The following is a 22,095-nucleotide window of genomic DNA, read 5'->3' on the forward strand; positions in this document are numbered from 1 at the left end:
TAAAGAATCAACTGTTAAGAGCCACTATTTTCAGTCTGTGAGAGTGATCCGTATTTTCGAGGTTATGTGCATTTGCTTTCTACGTGTTCTTAGAATATTGTGATTGCTGTGAATTCTGAATTCGAGTTTTTAGAACAATGACTTTATATCTGTTTTTATTTTGTTGCCTATTATTTTAGTAATTATCTTCAGGTGTGCTGTGATGCATTGGCTCTCATACCTGAATAATATAGTTGTAATGTAAATATCTTTTTTTATCTGTAATGTTTGTCTTTTGCTTGTATGACGTTTTGTCAAATAAAGCGTGATGATGAAAAGGCCTTGAAAGGATTATAGTAATAGTTTATTATTGTCACCTAGGTATCAAGAATGTATGGAAGTAGAAAAATCTATGGGAGAAGACTGCCGAATTCAGATTTCGGCTATGGAATGTGATCTTTGGTTCAAATGCCTCCCTTGAAGCATAGTTCTGGTTCATGACTTTGCTAAGCCCTGGCCTGGAGCCCTTGAAGAATGTTTGAGAGTAAAAGGAAATATGTAAGCATTGTGATAGGATGAATGTCCACTGCACTGCTTTGTAAAGCTGTGCCACTCTGTCCTTGTTGGTTTTCTGGGAAGCCCTGTTTGTTTTCCACACGACTTTGACAATCAAGACAACTCACTGGAAATGTTGCCTTGGTATAAGTTTCTCAGAAACAATTTACACCTGGTCACATATAGTAGTTTTTGACCTCCCACACAATCAGGGTCATTTCCATTAAGGCTCAATTAGTGTAATACTTTATTGAGTTATGACAAATATTAATTGTTTATTATTGTGGCCTTGTCCTTGGCATTCAACCCACAGCTCTTGCCATTCATTCTTTGTTGGCTTCTCCCATTCATATTGAGTGCTTTGTCAATGGACCCAGGTGAACTGGGGTGGTGTGGTGAGCAAAAAAACGATGGATTTAGGCCTGGATCTCTGTACTGGGGTGAATGTATGACATTGTTCTGCATTCTGTCCATCAACTGTTGTTTTTGCATTTGCTATCACGAGTGGGACGGGTATGCTTAGATGTGAGTCCCGTGCTCTCCACGCCACTGGAGTTAAGCTATCCTGGCTGAAGACGTCTGATAGCCAGAAACCGGTCCAAGGATGCTTGATTCCGGTCCAGGGAAGACATGGCTTGGCAGTTCGGGCTGGACTGTTCCCATGAGGCACAGGAAAAAGGCTGATTTGCATATGGCCATGTTTGAACTGGGGTGGTGTGGTGAGCAAAAAAATGATGGATTTAGGCCCAGATCTCTGTACTGGGGTGAATGTATGACATTGTTCTGCATTCTGTCCATCAACTGTTGTTTTTGCACTGTTCCCATGAGACACAGGGTCAGACTGATTTGCATATGTCCTTCTCTGAACTGGGGTGATGGAGTGAGCAAAAGAATGATGATGGATTAAATCCAGATCAGTTGACTGGGGGTGAGTGTTTGATTTGCTCAAACACTCTGTCCATCATCCCCTTTGGTATCGCATTGTTCGCCCTAAGTTGGCAGGGTATGCCCAGATATGGGTCCCTTGCTCACTTTGCCACTGGATTCAAGATGGCCTGGCTGATTAGGGTTATGAACCCGAAACCGGTCCCAAGATTCTTGTTTCCGGTCCAGGGAAGGCATGGCTTGGCAGTTGGACTGTTCCCATGAGACACAGGGTCAAGACTTATTTGCATATGGCCAGGTCTAAACTGGGGTGGCATGGTGAGCAAAAGAATGATGGATTTAACCCAGATCTCTTGACTGGGGGTGAATGTTTTGAATTGTTCTGCATTCCGTCCATCAATTGTGTGTCTTTTGCTTTCTCGCCCTAAGTGTGCCAGGTATGCCCATACGTGCGTCCTGGGCTCACTGTGCCACTGGAATCAAGCTATCCTGCCTGAAGAGGGGTAAAACCCGAAACCGGTCCTAGGATGCTTGTTTCCGGTCCAGGGAGGACCTGGCATGACAGTTCGGGCTGGACTGTTCCCATGAGGCACAGGGTTAATACTGATTTGCATATTGCCAGGTCTAAACTGGCGTGGTATGGTGAGCAAAATAATGATGGATTTAACCCATATATCTTGACTAGGGGTGAATGTTTTGATTTGGTCAGCATTCTGTCCATCAATTGTGTGTCTTTTGCTTGCTTGAACTAAGTGTGCCAGGTATGCCCAGACATGGGTCCTGGGCTCAAAGTGCCACTGGAATCAAGCTAACCTGGCTGAAGAGGGGTGAAACCTCGAAACCATTCCTAGGATGCTTGTTTCCGGACCAAGGAGGACCTGGCATGGCAGTTCGGACTGATTTGCATATGGCCAGGTCTGAATTGGGGTGGCATGGTGAGCAAAAGAATGATGATTTAACCCAGATCTCTTGACTGGGGGTGAATGTTTTGATTTGTTCTGCATTCCGTCCATCAATTGTGAGTCTTTTGCTTTCTCGCCCACAGCTGCAAGCAAGCTTCCACAAGAGATAAATCACTTAAAATAAGGAAGCTTTCAACAATTTCCTAAATTGGCAGTAGTTAGTGCAGAGACAAATGCGAAGAGGTAGTTTGTTCCAATGAAGTAGAGCTAGATAAGAAAAGGCTCTACCACCGCATCTAGACAAACGGATGCGAGGTACGCTTAACAAGGCTTTGTCCTGAGCTCTTTAGCTTCTACTGGGTACGTAGTTGAGTTTCTATTGGAGATATCAGGGGCCTTTGACCCTTAAGGCATAATAGGCTAGGCAGCAGATTTTGAAAATGCTTCTCTTCCTTACCTGTAGCCAATGTAAGGATTTTAATGAAGAGGCCGAAGTTGTTCCAGGCTGAAGATTGAGAACAAGCCTGGCTGCAGTATTTGTTACCTTTTGTTTAGCCGTAAGTATCTCATTTCCTGCGGCCAGTAGAGCATTCCTGTAGTCCAGTCGGCTAACTACAAGGGCCTGGATTAATGTTATTTTGACAGTTATCAGAAGATATGGAAAGATTCTATGTAATAGATACATAGGGGCGATTAAAATGCGGTTTGGAAGGTCTCCTAACGTCATTTGCTCCATCCGAATCAGATCGGGAATTAGAAACGTTTCCAACCGACCAATTACGATGCGAGTTAGGGGTCAGGAGTAGCCTAATCCGAACCCGGCGGCATTCGGAATGACCAAGCCATACTGAGCCAACTCGTACATCTCTACAAGCTGCGTTTCCGAACGACCGATTACAATGCTGGATTTGGACAGCCTTTCCAAATCGTGCTGTCCAACTCAAATCGGTAGTCGAATCAGACATTGGGGGCCAGTAGCGGGCTCCCCTACACCTGGAGACTTCCCAATCGGGCCCTTGGGGGTACACATGGGTCCCTCCTTACCAGCAATGCAAAGTGTGGCAGGCACCAGGGGGTGCCCGCCACAGGGTGCCCGATTTTCCCCAGCCACCCCTTTCTTCAATGGGAGCTTATGCATTCGGTCAGAACATAGGCTCCCATTGAAGTTTATGTGAGTCCGACCAAATCGTATCTGGAAGCATCCGGATGCATCGTAATCGGTCGGTTGGACTCTCCCGATCCAAGTTGGTCGGAAACCATTGCCAAACTGATTCGGCCAGAATGATTTCCGAACTGCATCGTAATCGGCCCATAGTGTGAAAACACAATCCAGTGGTAAATAAAATCTGGCCTTTCATTGTAAGGGCATTGGTCAATTTTTATGCCAAGATTCTTCACAGATTGTATGGGAGACGGAACTATGTCCGATTTAGAGGACCACAAGGCATTGGACCAGAGAGTGATTGCCTTGCCAAACAATCCTTGCTCTTATTGGTATTCAGCTGTAGACAGATAGCTGTCATCCAAATAGAAATAACTAGCTTTCCCTTTGCAAAACGATCTTTGGTTTTGGCCAGATTCTTGTCAAAAGTGTCATCAGCGTAGGATACTATTTCAAAGCCACAAGGCTCTATTATTTTAGCAATGTGTGCTATATAAATATTGAACAGAGTAGAGCCCTGTGGTACACCCTTGTCCAGCCGCATCTTACCGGTCATCGGGTGATTCCTGCCAGTCAAACTCTTTGTGACTTTCTTCCAATAGTAAATGTCCATCTTTTTATGTATGGACAGACCACACCATGTGTACAAAGGAGGCTTCCTCCACCCCACCTCTGGGATAAGTGTCTAGTATGCTGAGATAAATAAGGTGCTATATTCTGGGGGTCAGGTGTATTCGATAGAAATTATAAAAGTGTGTGTATTTAAATATGGCCTTCCTAAACATAATTTTTGGGAAGATTCTAATTCTGTCCCATTCTTTGTGAACATTTTTTTCAGCTTTGTTTTCAACCTGCGGTACAAAAGGGGGTGGTGATGGACGGAGCATCTGAACCAATCAAACACTCACATCCAGTCAAAAGATCTGGGTTTAATCCATCACCGTTCTTTAGCCCACTCTGCCACCCCAGTTCAGACATGGCTATATGCAAATCAGTCTGACCCTGTGCTTCATGGGAACAGTCCAGCCCGAACTGCCAAGCCATGCCTTCCCTGGACCGGAAACAAGCTTCCGAGGACCGGTTTCTGGCATTACAGCCGTCTTCAGCCCGCCTTGCTTGAATCCAGTGGCAAAGTGAGCAAGGGACTCACGTCTGAGCATACCCGGCCACACTTATGGCGGCCAAAAGCGGTACAAAAAGGGGTGGTGATGGACGGAGCATCTGAACCAATGATACACTCACACCCAGTCAAAAGATCTGGGTTTAATCCATCACCGTTCATTAGCCCACTCTGCCAACCCAGTTCAGACATGGCTGTATGCAAATCAGTCTGACCCTGTGCCTCATGGGAACAGTCCAGCCCGAACTGCCAAGCCATGCCTTCCCTGGACCGGAAACAAGCTTCCGAGGACCGGTTTCTGGCATTACAGCCGTCTTCAGCCCGGCTTGCTTGAATCCAGTGGCAAAGTGAGCAAGGGACTCACGTCTGAGCATACCCTGCCACACTTATGGCGGCCAAAAGCGGTACAAAAGGGGGTGGTGATGGACGGAGCATCTGAACCAATCAAACACACCCAGTCAAAAGATCTGGGTTTAATCCATCACTGTTCTTTAGCCCACTCTGAAATGGATGCTGTCTGAATTGACAGATTGGCCAGTCGCACTCTTATGTGGGAATCACCTCCTTAAAGTTCCAATAAATTGAGTCAAAGTTTTTAACAAACAGATGCTCACACTGTATTCCAAGTTCGTTCGATTAGTACATTGGTTTTATTTCTTGTGATTCAATTTGTGCAAAATAAAGTTGTTGCATCACAACTTTGTGAAAGTTCATCAATGATCCATTGGAAAATGTACATAAACAACTAATTCATCCACATGCCCAATGCATTTCGTGCTGAAACGCACTTCATCAGGGGAAATACATTTCTGTGGGGTAAATCAAAACGGAAGGAAATTAATAAGAGGGAAGCAGGTCACAGTCTGCGTTAAACAATCAATGAGGTTCTCATGTAATGACTAAAAAAGCATATAGTAGTGTGTAAAACGAACCAACAGCGGGAATGCTTAGAGAATGGTGAAAACAGAAACCAAACCAGTCAGCAAACAAGTCAGCAAACAAGTAGCCCAAGTGTAGATGTTGGTTGAACGCGAGGTAAGAGCCCCGTGTGTCTGTGCGTTAATGAAGATAGCGTGCAACTCTTCAAGTGCCATGCCTTAAGTACAAGTGTCGCTTATTCTATCCGAGTGGTCTACACCCGTAAATTACATCGTAAGATTACTTAGGGTGAAAGTTTACATGCAATGTACTCGCACTTAAAGTGGAAAGTCGCCGTGTAGCACTCACCGATCACCGGTTGGTGGAGACGCTTAAATCGTAGCCGCCGCTCTCAGCCTCAAGCAAGTTAGAGTGAATTCGCGCATGCGCGTGACTCGCGTAATATATGCTTGTCTACGTGAAACGGCTATAGTCATGAAGTGATGAAGTGAACCTGTTCCACCATGTGTGGCCGGTATTAAACAACGGGTGAAGGAAAATGTGCGCAACATAGTCATTTACGATACTAAATACAAAATACAAAATGAATCGGTAATAAAAGTGCACTATGTGTAAGTGACAACCGCGGCCATATTGGAATGGTCAACTCTGCTTTCTACAACCAATGTTGACAGCTGATGTAATACACGTGTCTATGCAACAGGGTGTTGTCAGGGAGTAATAACCATACGTTTTGAACATGAATCTGATTGAACATATAGGGGGAACTTAAATAAAAAAATCAACAAAATAATGATGGTGAGAACACTTGTTGAGAGGGTGAAAAACAGTTTTGTATTTTGTATTTAGTATCGTAAATGACTATGTTGCGCACATTTTCCTTCACCCGTTGTTTAATACCGGCCACACATGGTGGAACAGGTTCACTTCATCACTTCATGACTATAGCCGTTTCACGTAGACAAGCATATATTACGCGAGTCATGCGCATGCGCGAATTCACTCTAACTTGCTTGAGGCTGAGAGCGGCGGCTACGATTTAAGCGTCTCCACCACCCGGTGATCGGTGAGTGCTACACGGCGACTTTCCACTTTAAGTGCGAGTACATTGCATGTAAACTTTCACCCTAAGTAATCTTACGATGTAATTTACGGGTGTAGACCACTCGGATAGAATAAACGACACTTGTACTTAAGGCATGGCACTTGAAGAGTTGCACGCTATCTTCATTAACGCACAGACACACGGGGCTCTTACCTCGCGTTCAACCAACATCTACACTTGGGCTACTTGTTTGCTGACTTGTTTGCTGACTGGTTTGGTTTCTGTTTTCACCATTCTCTAAGCATTCCCGCTGTTGGTTCGTTTTACACACTACTATATGCTTTTTTAGTCATTTCATGAGAACCTCATTGATTGTTTAACGCAGACTGTGACCTGCTTTCCTCTTATTAATTTCCTTCCATTTTGATTTACCCCACAGAAATGTATTTCCCCTGATGAAGTGCGTTTCAGCACGAAATGCATGGGGCATGTGGATGAATTAGTTGTTTATGTACATTTTCAAATGGATCATTGATGAACTTTCACAAAGTTGTGATGCAACAACTTTATTTTGCACAAATTGAATCACAAGAAATAAAACCAATGTACTAATCGAACGAACTTGGAATACAGTGTGAGCATCTGTTTGTTAAAAACTTTGACTCAATTTATTGGAACTTTAAGGAGGTGATTCCCACATAAGAGTGCGACTGGCCAATCTGTCAATTCAGACAGCATCCATTTCGTAGTTACTAACTCCCCATAGGGCAGAGGGAGCAGACCGGTCAGCACCTAAAAATTGAATGTTGCTCACTTTTGATCACAAATATTGAGTGCCACGCCACCCCTCATTACTTTAGCCCACTCTGCCACCCCAGTTCAGACATGGCTATAAGCAAATCAGTCTGACCCTGTGCCTCGTGGGAACAGTCCAGCCCGAACTGCCTAGCCATGCCTTCCCTGGACCGGAAACAAGCTTCCGAGGGCCGGTTTCTGGCATTACAGCCGTTCCCATGAGGCACAGGGTCAGACTGATTTGCATATAGCCATGTCTGAACTGGGGTGGCAGAGTGGGCTAAAAAACGGTGATGGATTAAACCCAGATCTTTTGACTGGGTGTGAGTGTTTGATTGATTCAGATGCTCCGTCCATCACCACCCCCCTTTGTACCGCTTTTGGCCGCCATAAGTGTGGCAGGGTATGCTCAGACGTGAGTCCCTTGCTCACTTTGCCACTGGATTCAAGCAAGCCGGGCTGAAGACGGCTGGAATGCCAGAAACCGGTCCTCGGAAGCTTGTTTCCGGTCCAGGGAAGACATGGCTTGGCAGTTCGGGCTGGACTGTTCCCATGAAGCACAGGGTCAGACTGATTTGCATATAGCCATGTCTGAACTGGGGTGGCAGAGTGGGCTAAAGAACAGTGATGGATTCAACCCAGATCTTTTGACTGGGTGTGAGTGTTTGATTGATTCAGATGCTCCTTCCATCACCACCCCCCTTTGTACCACTTTTGGCCGCCATTAGTGTGGCAGGGTATGCTCAGACGTGAGTCCCTTGCTCACTTTGCCACTGGATTCAAGCAAGCCGGGCTGAAGACGGCTGGAACGCCAGAAACCGGTTCTCGGAAGCTTGTTTCTGGTCCAGGGAAGACATGGCTTGGCAGTTCGGGCTGGACTGTTCCCATGACGCACAGGGTCAGACTGATTTGCATATAGCCATGTCTGAACTGGGGTGGCAGAGTGGGCTAAAGAACGGTGATGGATTCAACCCTGATCTTTTGACTGGGTGTGAGTGTTTGATTGATTCAGATGCTCCATCCATCACCACCCCCTTTCTACCGCTTTTGGCCACCATAAGTGTGGCAGGGTATGCTCAGACATGAGTCCCTTGCTCACTTTGCCACTGGATTTAAGCAAGCCGGGCTGAAGACGGCTGGAATGCCAGAAACCGGTCCTCGGAAGCTTGTTTCCGGTCCAGGGAAGACATGGCTTGGCAGTAGGGGCTGGACTGTTCCCATGAGGCACAGGGTCAGACTGATTTGCATATAGCCATGTCTGAACTGGGGTGGCAGAGTGGGCTAAAGAACGGTGATGGATTCAACCCAGATCTTTTGACTGGGTATGAGTGTTTGATTGATTCAGATGCTCCGTTCATCACCACCCCCCTTTGTACCGGTTGTTTTCCACCTGGGCTTGCTGTGAGTGTAAAGTTCTGTCTTGACCATTATATATTTAAGTAATTGCTTTGAGTCCTTTTCCTACTGTAAAAAGTAATTGTGGTGTCCTTTTTGTAGGGTGATTATCGGGTTCAGTGTTTTGATCTGGTGTATATTGTGTATTTGCCTACTGTAAGTGATGAACTCCCTTGCCACTTATCTCTGTATAACTAGACTGGTAATCAGTGATGCCATTGGACCACACTTGTGACTGTAGCTTTGCTGCACAAGGTGGTGGTCTCCTTTGTGCTAGGCAGTCAATGGCCATCTCAAACATTCTAGGCTCCACATTGGCATTCTCATGTCACCTTACCATAAAATAAGTATACCTCGTTGGGTGGCAAAAAGTTAACCAGCCCTGTCCTTTTGTTTTAGCTCAGGTTTGTTCCTGGATAGCGCATAACAATCCCTTCTTTCTGCTCCTTGTGGTGTGGCCATCTTTCCTGATAACGCACCCTTCAGATGAGATGAGATGACTACACAAGGTACCGGAGCCTGTCGACACAGGTCTTGATGTGTCAAACAAGGCAGGTAGTCCATAAATTTGGTCAGCATCAGTGGGAACATGGTTTGGGACTTTTTAAAACTGCATCCCCTCTGACTGGCATTCCACCATTTCTCCATTAGTGAAGGATATGTACTTGAATTATCTCTGTTTACTGGGCACTCAGGAGGCTTGCATAGCATTGTAAGATGGAAGACAAGTACCAGGAGTGAAACCTGTGTGTGCGTGTCATTTTCTCTCCAGACTCGGCCTAAGTTTTGGAAGCTGATGGACTCATCCTGTTACTTGATCTGAAAGAGAAGGAAGAGCCCAAAGAGCAAGACTGAGTCTGCTAGGAGGAATACCTAGATTCTGGGAAAGGGAACAAAAGACATGGCCCAGCTGACAAGAAGGATCTTCATGAGGATATCAAGCAACCAGGACTGCCCAGACACCCAAATGTCACCACAACATAGCTGCCCTGGAGAAGAAGAATTACAGGTGGCTCAAAGAGCTGCTGCATCACCTTGAGACAGTTGAGACTGCTCCATCTTGAACCCTCCCCTTTAACAAAAGATGCCAGTGCCAACCTCCAGTGTGGATTCATTGGGGCAAGGAGACAGTTGGTTATCATCACTCTGTGTGGGCCTCAGCCCATCTGCTAGAGGAGCTGCCCTAAACCTTCAACTGTTTGAACCAATGTTTTAGCACGCATGATTCCACAGATATTCATGCTCCTTAACAGTGACCAGTGCCTAATGATTACTGGTGCCAATGGGACTTAATTTGGGTGCTCTTGGTACATGCCACCAGAAGAAAATCTTTACCATGGCTGTATGTATGTGTTGGAATATGTAGAGCGCAAACCTAGCTCAAGACCAATGGAGTGCTGAACAGGAGGCATGGCTCATGGTAAGATGTAATCACTGGAGGAAGGTCAATAGTAGACTGTTGGATCGGGGTACAATTGTAGGAAAGGTGGTGCTGATCTGAACTAAGCCGATTTGATTCCAGATCCAGAAAGCATGAAGGGAGAATGGTTGCTTTCCTATTTTTTAATTCCATGCAATATTTTGTCTCCAGTCTGGTGATAACCATGATCGTGGTTGTTGTTGTCCCCCAGACCTGGCTAGCTTGTTTGTCCAGTAAACCGAGTTGTTGTTACCGATGACTCTACAGTGATGCAGCTGACTTTGAAGATGATCCAAGCAGAAAGGAGGAATTAGTGCACCTTTTTTTTAAATGTGTTAGTAAGTTAGGCCTCCTAAACCTTAAAGGCAGACTTGGAACACACAGTAGAAACTCAACAACTATTTTTATTTAAAATGTTGCTAACTAAAATATAGAGTCCAACTGGGCCTTTAACTGTACACAGGACTCAGTTGTTTTGATAGTAATTGGGCTTGGGTATTTTTATGTCTTATCCTTTTAATTCAGGGTCTAACAATTTATGGGCCTGGACCATGTCCTTCCTCACCGGCAGACCCCAGAGAGTCCGCCTCCCACCCTACCGATCCGAAGCAACCAACCTCATCTGCGGCGTACCCCAGGGCTCATCCCTCAGCCCGACCCTGTTCAACGTCTACATGGCCCCCCTCGCACAAGTGGCCCGCCAACACAACGTAAACATCATCTCCTACGCGGACTACACCCAGCTCATCCTCTCCCTCACCAACGACCCGCACACCGCCAAAACCAACCTCCAGGAGGGAATGAAGGCCGTCGCCGAATGGATGAGGATCACCCGAATGAAGCTGAACTCTGACAAGACGGAAGTCCTCATCCTTGGCCCCACCCCTTCTGCCTGGGATGACTCCTGGTGGCCGACCACACATGGAACAGCACCGACGCCCACGGACCACGCACGCAACCTGGGAGTCATCCTCAACTCCTCCCTCTCCATGTCCAAGCAGGTCAGCGCCGTCTCCTCCTCCTGCTACAACACCCTCCGCATGCTTTGCAGGATTTACAAGTGGATCCTGACTGAAACCAGAAAAACAGTGACCCAAGCCCTCATCATCAGCAGGCTGGTCTACGGCAATGCACTCTACGCAGGAATTCCGACCAAACACCTACAGCAACTGTAACACATCCAGAACGCCTCGGCCCGCCTGATCCTCAACATCCCTGGACGCAGCCGCATCACCCCACACCTAAGAGACCTGCACTGGCTCCCCGTCAACAAGAGGATCAACTTCAAGCTCCTCACCCATGCACACAAGGCACTCCACAACACTGGACAAGCCTACCTGAACAACAGACTCAACTTCTACACCCCCACCCGCCAGCTCCGCTCCGCCAGCTTCGCCCTCACCGCCGTCCCGGGAATCCAACGAACAACCTCCGGCAGCAGATCCTTCTCCTTCCTTGCCGCCAGAACCTGGAACACCCTCCCCACCCACCTGCAGCAGACCCAGGATCTGCTCACTTTCAGGAAGCTCCTCAAGGCCTGGCTCTTCGAGCAGTAGCAGCACCTCCTCTCCTCCCCTCAGCGCCTTGAGGCCCTCACGGGTAAGTAGTGCGCTTTACAAATCCAATGATTGATTGATTGATGGGTGAAATGTTTGAATAAATCTGAACCTGTGAAAATGACATGCTCCATTTCAGTCCATTGTTTTTTGCCCAATTAGCCACACTAGCCAAAGATGTGCACTGTGGAAATCTGCTTGGACCTACCCCAATAGGAGTAGTGCAGCTCGAACTTCCAGGCCATATTTCTGCCAGACGGCATCGTACACAGCCCCTGTCCAGTTTTTGTCTTTTTTTGGGCAGTTAAGCTAGAGCAAAGCCTGGATGCAAGTATCCCTGTCTGCATCCAGAGACTCACCCCCACCAGGTAAAACCAGGGTTGACCTTTGACATGAGTTGCCAACGTTTTCTATAGCAAATGCTACATATGCTTAATGAAAATCATCCAGACATAATAATATTATTAGCGTTGTAATAGTGACCATATAAGATCCAATTACATTAGTAGCCACTCCATGCAAGCTTGCCAGCAGTGATCACCTTAATACATCATGCAATAGTAATGTAAAAAGGTTTCTGAACAAATTCACACATATTAATCTCCAATACACGCTTTTTAATTTTAGTACACATGTCTTAAATAAATCAAGAAAAACCTAATTTAATAGGCTGACCTGGACAGAGTAGAGTTACTTAGAGGTAGATCAAGAGCTATCAGGAGCTCACGAATTACTCATTGAAGAAGCCTGACGTAAAGTATCTCGCATAGGTTAACATTGGCCACGGGACTTAATGTTACAGCAGAATTCTAGTGTGTTGGCGGCATAAAAACATTTTGAGGAATAAGCTGGGTCCAAAAGTTGCAATGACCTTCTGATTTTCAATGTTTATGGAATTTTCAGCGTAATATTTTCTTACCGATTATTAAATTGACTACGCATTGCAGTTACTGAGTGCTGGCTACTGTATTGTGTTCTCACTTCTTAATTTTCTGCATCTCCTGGCATAAGCCGAATTGCCTTCACTACCCTGATCGAGTCAATCGCTGAAAGAGAGTCTCTGGCTGTACAATTTGGCGTGCAATATTATTGTGACACTGGAACACCAGTGATAAACAATATTACCCCAAAAATGTGAGACTGTGACATTTAACTCCTCTAGGGCCTCCTAACAAGGCGTCAAACATTTGAACCAAAAAGGCTAATATTGCTTTAAAGTTCTTTTGGAATTTGCAGCTTTTGCCTTTACAACACCTGAGAGTAAATTATTGTATCATTTTCTGCTATACCGGTCCTCTAATTGTTTGCTCTTAACAGTCACTCAGTGGCCCACACCTGTGCTTCTACAGCAGTTAAATAACCGTCTGTAGCAGTACAGCAGCAGTCTTGCCTTGATCTGTAAAGGTTTAATGATTTGCTGTCATACATTCTGGCTGTTTCCAAGTGGGAAATTGAGAACTGTGAATCAGGCCGTTTGCGACAGGGCAGGCAAAAAGCTTTGTACACGTATCCCTACATTTCGAGTTCTCATTGGCGCAGAATGTACTGTTGTTATCAAATGGTTTTTCTATTTGATTAATACCTATATTTTGAATTATTTAATAGTTAACGGTTTTCTGAATTCTTCCATTGTAGGTGTGATGGCATTACTCAAATGACTGGAATTTACTCTGAGCATTCTTTGGTGGTGCTGAGAAAGCTGCATTTTGCCAAAGACAAGTGCAATGAAAGGAGTAGCAAACACAGTTTAGAAGAACATATATCAGACATCAATGGTGCAATGATCTGCCAGTGCTTTTTCACTCTTATCTCACACTTACCTCACTATGAGTGTATGGTACTCCCAGGAATGTCTGGAAGCCTTGGTGTGTAGGCAAATACACTCCATTGGCGCCATAACCCAGATGCCACTTGCCCACCATTGCAGTGGAGTAACCATGAGCCTGGAGCACCTCTGCGATGGTGATCTCGCTGAGCGGAAGGCCTCCCCGGGATGAAGGGATAAGGAGACCCTCGTATAACCCAGAGCGGGTCTGGAACCTGCCAGTGAGTAAGGCGGCCCTGGAAAAGACAGGCAGGATCTTCATTGTGTGCAGTAACTTTCATTGGGAGTGGCAGGTCATCAGATAGGACACAAAATAGAACAGCTGTTCAAGACAAGCAAGGCTACATAAAATTGGCAATAATACAGGAATTGTATAAAACCTGCAGCAAGTAAATTTGTTTGGACATCTTATTGCAGTGTCTGAGCATGGAACATGGCAGTCAACTGATTTGCTTGCTTATAATGTACATGTTTTCCTTTGGAGGGAAAGTGACCTTTGGCCTCCACCCTACACTAGAATGCTTCATTTGCAGATGATTAAGTGTGGTCTCTCTACCACACAATGGCATTAAGGTTGCCTATTGAAGTCAGAATCAGCATTGATATGCAGTAACTAGTTGCACAAGAGGATTCAAACCTAACTTTATTTCTAAAAGACTGCTCCGATTGTTCATAGCAGCCTGAGGTTAATGCCTATGGGCCTGCAGGAAGAGACTCTGGGCCTGGCGGACTGACCGTTATTCCGCTTGGGTAATGGAATAAATTACTTTGTCGCCTAGGTGGAGGTACTACTGCCAGTCAGAATTATAAATGACCGCCAAGTTGGCAGTCATTTATGAAGCGTTGCAGGAACTGCTGTCACAGTAGTTTCTGTCAATGCATTTCGCTGTTTGGTGCAAGGTTCTGGCAAGAGAATAGAGTCCTGCACCAAAGAGCTTTCTTTTTTTATTTTCACAAAGAAAATCCCGAAACGGGATTTTGTGTGTGAAAATATATGAAGTGAATGCTTCCCTCACCATGGGGCACTTCTTCCATGGTAAGGGAAGAAATTAGCTGTTCTCATTGCCCTTTACAACAAGGGTTTTCCTGGCTGTGACGGGCAGTGAAAACTGACCTGTAATTCCACCCATCAAAATCAGGTGGGTGGAATTACAGATCTGCCTCGGGCAGCCCTTATTTTGCAGGGCAATCGAGGGGTTTTATTATGGCTGATCCAACCCAAGGATCACCGCATTGAAATCGGACAGGCAGACAATTGTCGGGGAGGTATAGATACTCCATGTCCAGTGCGATGGAGTATCAATGCCGCCAAGGCCCCTCTGTTACTACTGGGCATGGATGTGGGAACTAAGCCTAAACTTCTTCGATTGTCCTGACTCTGGCTGTTGATGTGGGAATGGGCCTTTCCTTGTTTGATTTACAGATATAGGATTGGTATCTGCTGAACACATCTCGTCCATGAATCAAAGGACTCTCCCAAATTTGGCAGAAAGTGCAGCAAAACAACCTGACAAATATTGGCAAAATCTGAATCACAGATGTGGCAAAATGCCCCTGGAGTCTGGCGCTGCAGAGACGGCTGAAGATGCAGCAACAGATCACACAGTGCCTGGTCTCACTTCATTGGAAAAGACACCCACCAGAAGTCTAGACTTTTTGCTAAATGAGTCAAATTATTCCCAAATCAAATAGTGCAGGAGTCAATTTAGATTTTTTTGGGACTATCCGTTATTAAATAAGTGAAAACTGAAAATAACCGCATTATCATACAGCAACAATCCTACTCTCCCTTCTGGATCATTCATGTGTCTGCTCATTTGGTTGCTAAATATCATAACTTACTAATTAACACATATCACATCCTCCTCCCTCTCACCTCCGACCAAGTATCACACTTTGTCTTCACCATCATGTACATTGCTTCACAATTTGTACCAACTTAATATGAAATTTAAAGTACATGAAAAAGACAGCAGAAACACTCAATGAATAATTTTAAGACAGCTAAAATGGTAATGGATATGGAAAAAGACTGCCCCCTTCACTTATCCAAAATCTGGACAAAATCATACCTTCTTCCCATAGTGCACTAAAAGATGGTGCTTAGATAAAAACATTTCACAAGGCATTCTCTCTTCCGCAGACAGTACCAAAGACAAGTTCCGAGAACACATCCCTTCACTTGTTTTAAAATTAGAATTGGCACTCAGACCTGCCAGCAGATAATTCAGAGGGCAACCAGCAAAGGCTCCAGGACTAAATAAAACCAGAAGTATTCCTTCCCTGTTTGGGCTACTTATTGAAGAACACATTCTTGTGCCTTGATCCATAGATGAAGGGACATGTAGAAACAGAAGTTCATGTCTAGAAGGTCTGCAGCATGAAGTGGTGCCCTCGTCAATGGGAGCCCTCAAGCCCAACAGCCTTGCTCTGGTAATTGATGGAATGTTATGTTATTTTATAGAGCGCCTGGTTACTCCATTCAGAGTGTTCCTGCGCTAGGCTTCCATAGACCACAGGGGTTCTATAAAACACTTCAGTACTATTAATGTTGTCTAAAAACAGGTTTTACGTTTTTTACGGAAAGCGGTTTCAGAGTGTTCCAATCTCAACTCCAAAGGGAGAATTTTTTTTAACACTTTATTTAGCTTTTAGTTACAGTTACAGTAGGGCACTGGGATCAGAAAAGAACTATTTGGTAAGTACATGCAGGCAAAATATACATTTCCCTTGATACATTCAACAATGCTGTGGTGATCATATGCTGCCCCAAAGCGTGTTCCTCAAATCCCCATTTCACTAATGCTTAAGCCATTTCAATCACATGTTCAACAGAAGTAGTTTACACAATCAAGATCTAGGCATATCGTAGATGTGGCAACAGAATTAATATATTATCGAAGAGGTGAGTGGTGCCATACGCTGTGCAACAATCTAGCCCACTCCAGCAGGAACTATTCCTTGTTCTGCTTGTGTCGGGGGTGGGGGGGTGGGGGGGGGCAGTTGTTGGGCTTGTAGATATGCCCTGAAGGGGCCCAAGATATCTTTAGGCCTGGAAGTGGGGGGGAGTGCTGTTGCATAAATGTCACTGTTTGTAGAGCAAGATGCCATGCTCCTTAGCCATCTTTTTACCAAGGGCGTTGTCCTGCCACCCCAGTGGATTGCCACTTCCCTTTTGGCCAGGAGCGAACTAATAGCAACAAATCTACGTGCAGTCTGTGGGAATTGTGTAACGTATCCCAGCAATGCAATCCCAGGCAATGCAAAATGAAATAACCAGAATCAAAGATCTAACTGGGGTATATCAAGAATCTAAGGAAGGGATTCTGAATGCTTTTAGTGATTTTGATAAAACACTATACAACAAACAAGTATCTGAGAGTGATACAGATAGAAGGCTAATTGAGTATCAGAGTGGCATTGAGAATATATCAATGTCTGAGAATGATGCAAGGTCTCTTAGCTCCCCAATCACATGGGAGGAGATTGAGTTAGCTATTCTTAGCTTACCATCTAGGAAAGCCATGGGGCAAGATCAAATTCCACTTGAATTCTATCGAACCTTCAAGCATATTTTAAAACCCGAGCTACTCAAGATTTTTGATCAAGCTTATCGAGGATCTCCCCCAGCTTCTTGGTCCTTAGCCACAATTATAGTGTTTAATAAAAAGGGAAAAGACCCTAATGAACTCGGGTCTTATCGACCTATTTCTCTTATTACAGCAGATAGCAAAATTTTTTCCAAAATGCTAGCAAACAGAATATTTAATATTATGCCCAAGCTGGTCTCCAAAACTCAACATGGATTTATTAAAAAGAGAGATACCACTGATCATGTGAGAAGGATTATTACTATATTTGATTGGGCACGGGCCACGGACTCCCCAGTCGGCGCTATTCTGCTGGACGCTGAAAAAGCGTTTGACAGAGTCGACTGGGGGTTCCTATGGTCCGTCCTAACTTGGAAGAAGTTTCAAAGAGAATATATTGTGGCAATTCAGGCGATGTATCAAGATCCAAAGGCGGTAATACATATAGGGACGGAAACATCTTGTCCATTTGCGATCACCAGGGGGACAAGGCAGGTTTGTCCCTGCTCCCCCCTGCTGTTCGCTCTATATATTGAACCTTATCTAAAAAAGATCACAAATGAAGTTGGAATTCCTCCGGTGGCCATCCAGCAAATCAACCATAAAATCCTTGCGTATGCTGACGACGTCGCGGTGGTCACTTCTGATGTGGGCGCTTCTATGCCTAAAATCGTAGAACTTGCACAAGAATTTGGTGAGCTGTCAGGCTATAAACTTAACATCTCCAAAATTCAGGTAATTCATTCTTCTATTGGTAAACCTGACGGAATAAATCTTACATCTACCGCGTTGTATCTTGGTGTGATAATATCTCCTACAGTTGATGATATTGTAGGGCTTAATACAGACCCTCTTCTAAAGTCTACTAACAGGACTTTGGAACGGCTTAATAATTTACACCTATCTTTAATTGGGCGAACTAACGTAATTAAAATGGTTATTTTACCTAAATTTCTTTATTTATTTCGCACCATTCCTCTTCTTTTCTCCTCTTCCTTTTTCAATAAACTAGATTATAGTGTTTCTAGGTTCTTATGGGGTTACCTGAGAGCGAGACGAGCACTTAAATGGTGTATCCTACCAAAACTTAGAGGCGGTTTAGGAGTCCCTAGTTTTCGTCTATATTATTGGGCAGTTATGTTAAAACAGATGGGCATTTTAATGTTCCCAGATTATGGTCTAGATGAAGCTCTGAGTCCATCAATTTATGAAATGCTGCTCGGAGCTGATGCGCGGCAATGGGTGTTTAAGTTAATAGAACCCAGTTATCATAAAAAAACAAATTCAAGATTATGATTACCGCAGCCCGGACCTGGAAGCAAATTAACAAAATGTTTCATCTTTTGCCAAAACTTAATTACTATACTCCTCTCTCACAGAATCCCATGCTACCCGAAATATTCAATGACCCGGTTATGCCTAGATGGTTGGGCTCAAATATAAAAACACTTGGTCTATTATATCATGAAGGGCAATTAGCATCATATACTCTACTACAAAATAAATTTGGTTTAGATAAAGTGTTTTTTTTTTTAAATACTTACAGATTCGCAGTTTTTTGAGTGCGAAGAACTTAATTACGTCAGATTCTATGAAACCAATAGATTTGTTGGAGTGTTGCCGGCTGGGATATAAGATTGGTATAATATACCAAAAATACATAGAGATGATGGAGGATAACTTAGATACTTATGAAGGAAAATGGAAAACAATTTTTGGTCTGGAATCTGTAGACTTAATTAGATCTTTTGAAGTCTGCAGTAAAGTTATTCTCAATGATTCACTAAAGAGCCAACATTATATGTCAGTGTTCGATTTGTATTATACACCATTGCAAATATCCAAATGGAAAACTCAGAAGGGTGCGAATTGTAGTCGCTGTGGCTACAATGCGGCTAACCTGTGCCATATGCTGTTTGATTGTATAAAATTTACCTTATTTCAATCTCAGATAAAAGCCTTTCTAAGCACTATTTTAGGTGTAGATATTGTGTTAGCAGCCGAACTTGTTATAATTGGAATAGAAACTGAAAAAATTACTGCTAGAACAATTGCTGAAGAAGGGCTTATATTTATAGCTATGTCAGTTTATCACAATTCAATAACATCTCGTTGGCTGGATGCTGAACCACCCGCATTCTGTCAATGGCAATCTAAAATGCTGAATATCTATCAGCTAGAAAGAGCTGTATATAAATTTAAAGGTGTTAGAAGAAAGGGGATGGGGCAAAAAATATGGCTACCCATTACGAATTGGTTGTGAAATGCTTATCTATTTTAGTTGTACTTTTATTTGTTTGCCCAATGTTGTCTGATAGATTTTTCCTTTTCTCTCTTTTTTATTATCAAGCCTGGGTAAACTTACAAATATGTACTACGATCAATTTATATTTATTGTCTGCTCTGTTTTTGTCTCCTTGTATGAATTGGTTTTTCTTCTCTGTTTGCTTTTTTCCACTGCCAATAAAATCAATAAAAAAAAATAAAAAAAGCAATCTCAGGCAATGGGGTTATAGGTACCTTGACCATGTCACTAACCTTCCCATGTATGGCCACCCAGTATGCTTGAGCATTCGGACAGTTCCAAGCAAGGTGGGCGAAATCGGCATTCGGGCGTGGCATCTGGTGCAGTGATGTGACATGGTAGGTTCTATTCTATGGAGTCTGGCCGGGGTAATGTACATCCTATGAAGAAATTTAAAGTGAATTAATTTGTGTTGGCTGTTGAGGGAGACCTTGCTCGTGACCGCACAGCAGGCGTCCCATTGTTCGTCCGAGATCGGACCACCCAAATCCTCTTCCAAGCTTTGCGTAGTTTATCATCATTGACAGGCATAGTAGCAGCACATTACCTATAGAGCTGGGACACAATGTGCACCCCTCTCTCGCTGCCAAACACCTTAGTAAGTGGGGGGAAGGAAGGGGGTTCCAAAGGGTAGTCTGGGAAGGTAGCCAGGAGGGCAGAGCGAAGTCCCAAAATAACAAATCTGTCCATGAAGGGGGCGTCAGGAAAGTGGGATTTATCATCAGGGTCGAAGGCATGCCCGTTTGGGAATAGGTCGCCCATCTTAACAATGACAAATTTGTGTCACGTTTTCTGTATCAACTTTTTGCTAGTTATGGGTATCATTTTAGGGTTTGGACGTGGGAGATCTGAGGAGTAAAGTAGTGGAGTGTGCATAATGCGACGCAATTGGCCCCAAGCCCAACTGGTGGTCGAGGCAGGTTGGATATCATTGGGGTCTCTGGGGAAACACTTCGGTACAATTGCTGCTAGTGTACCTGGTAGGACTAAGTCTGATTTCGGTCGGAGGTAGGGGATTCTTGCGTCGGGGTGGTACCATGCCTGTGCAAAACTACACTGTGCAGCTAAGTAATATAGTCTGAGATTGGGTACCCCAAAACCACCTCTGTCAAAGGGGAGCGTCATCACCCTCCAGCTCACCCCCCATACCAGTCTTAGTAAATGGGAACTCAGAGTTATAAAACATTTCTTTGTGAGTGGGATAGGGATGTTTTGAAATAAATATAAACATTTAGGCAGCATGACCATTTTAATTAGGAAAACTCGACCTGCCATGGACAGTGGGAGTTGAAGCCATTTTTCAATCTGAGTCTCCAATTTAGCAACGGCTGTCCCGTAATTATGACGAATAATCTGCTTGGTGTTAAGATGTATATGAATGCCTAAATATTTGACCGAGTCAGTATTCCATTCCAGAGGGAACTCCAGGTCCCATTGGACTGTGCTGGCAGTGAACGGAAAAATTACAGATTTGTGCCAGTTGATTCCCAGTCCGGAATACACACCAAAACGCAATATTTCCCGATTGAGGGAGTCTAAGCTAATCCGGGGATTGCGAACATATAAAACCGTGTCATCAGCGTATAATGAGACTAACAGCAGGCCTGCATGAAACTGCAATCCTCGGTGGAAGTGTTTTCCTTGAAAGTGCCTTATAAGGGGGTCCAAGGCTAAAATGAACAACAGCAGAGACAGCGGACAGCCTTGCCTGGTGCCGCGTGACAGCGTGAAGGGGGGGACAATGTGCCGTTCGATCTGAGCCTGGCTGTCGGTTGACTATATAGCAGGGCAGTAGTGGTGATGAAACCAAATGGCATTCCCTTTCACTGCATGATGGATAAAATGAAAGGCCATTCAAGGGAATCAAATGCCTTTCCCGTATCCAATAGGATTGTAATAAGATGAATAAATGATGAATGTAGACAAGGTGTAGCATTAGAAGGATGCTTTATTCATCAGATGGTAAGTATCATAGGGGGACCCCACCAGGAGCAGCTCACTTGCTGCTCAGCCCGACTCTAACTGAATCCTCACGCTCACACACAAGCATTCCAACACTCCACTCATGCGCGCACCAACATTCCACTAACATTCATACTACTAATGGCTGAGCAGCAAGAACTAGACCACTACATCACCTTCCCCCTTTTGAACAGAAACAAAAATTCTGTAAGTACATTCACAACATGAATTAACATTGGTGTAAAATTGCTAACACAGGCTGTGAAGGAAAAGAAATATGCAATAAATCGTAAAAGAAAATACATTGCATTAATTAAGAAGACAAGGTAAGGTGTGGAATAATGAACCACAACCAAAAGAATAAAACACATACAGTCACAAAATTACAGAAGCCGTAGAATCTACACACAGTGGATAATTAAACCCAATAAATTAAAACAAAATAAGTAGAGACACAGCAGGTGATATATGCACGAAAGAGTGAATATCACAAAGTTACCTATCCACATAAAGTGGAAATCCCCGTACACAGGAAAAAGTGGCAACCCCTTAACTAAATGAAGCCGGGAAGACCACGTAGCCGAAGGCTACGACAATGTGAACCTTGATAAAACAAACTATAATCATATAGTTAAATTAATTAACTTACATTAATAAGTTATGAGGCATTTCCAGTATGACTAAAATGACACGGGCAATGAATGCGTATTATGAAAATTC

At 44.2% G+C, this 22,095-nt stretch overlaps 1 protein-coding gene across 1 annotated transcript in view; it reads right to left on the reverse strand.

The window, feature by feature from the left end:
* Window positions 1-13,780, reverse strand: part of LOC144763377 (arylsulfatase A-like) — a 251,016-nt gene extending 237,236 nt beyond the window's left edge. Inside the window, exon 1 of the mRNA XM_078648949.1 lies at window positions 13,514-13,780. Coding sequence (XP_078505075.1) covers window positions 13,514-13,780 — 267 coding nt within the window. The remainder of the gene's footprint in view (window positions 1-13,513) is intronic.
* Between the last annotated feature and the right edge of the window lie 8,315 nt (window positions 13,781-22,095).

The sequence above is a fragment of the Lissotriton helveticus genome, chromosome 1_1 (assembly GCF_964261635.1).
Source record: "Lissotriton helveticus chromosome 1_1, aLisHel1.1, whole genome shotgun sequence".
Taxonomy (NCBI): domain Eukaryota; kingdom Metazoa; phylum Chordata; class Amphibia; order Caudata; family Salamandridae; genus Lissotriton; species Lissotriton helveticus.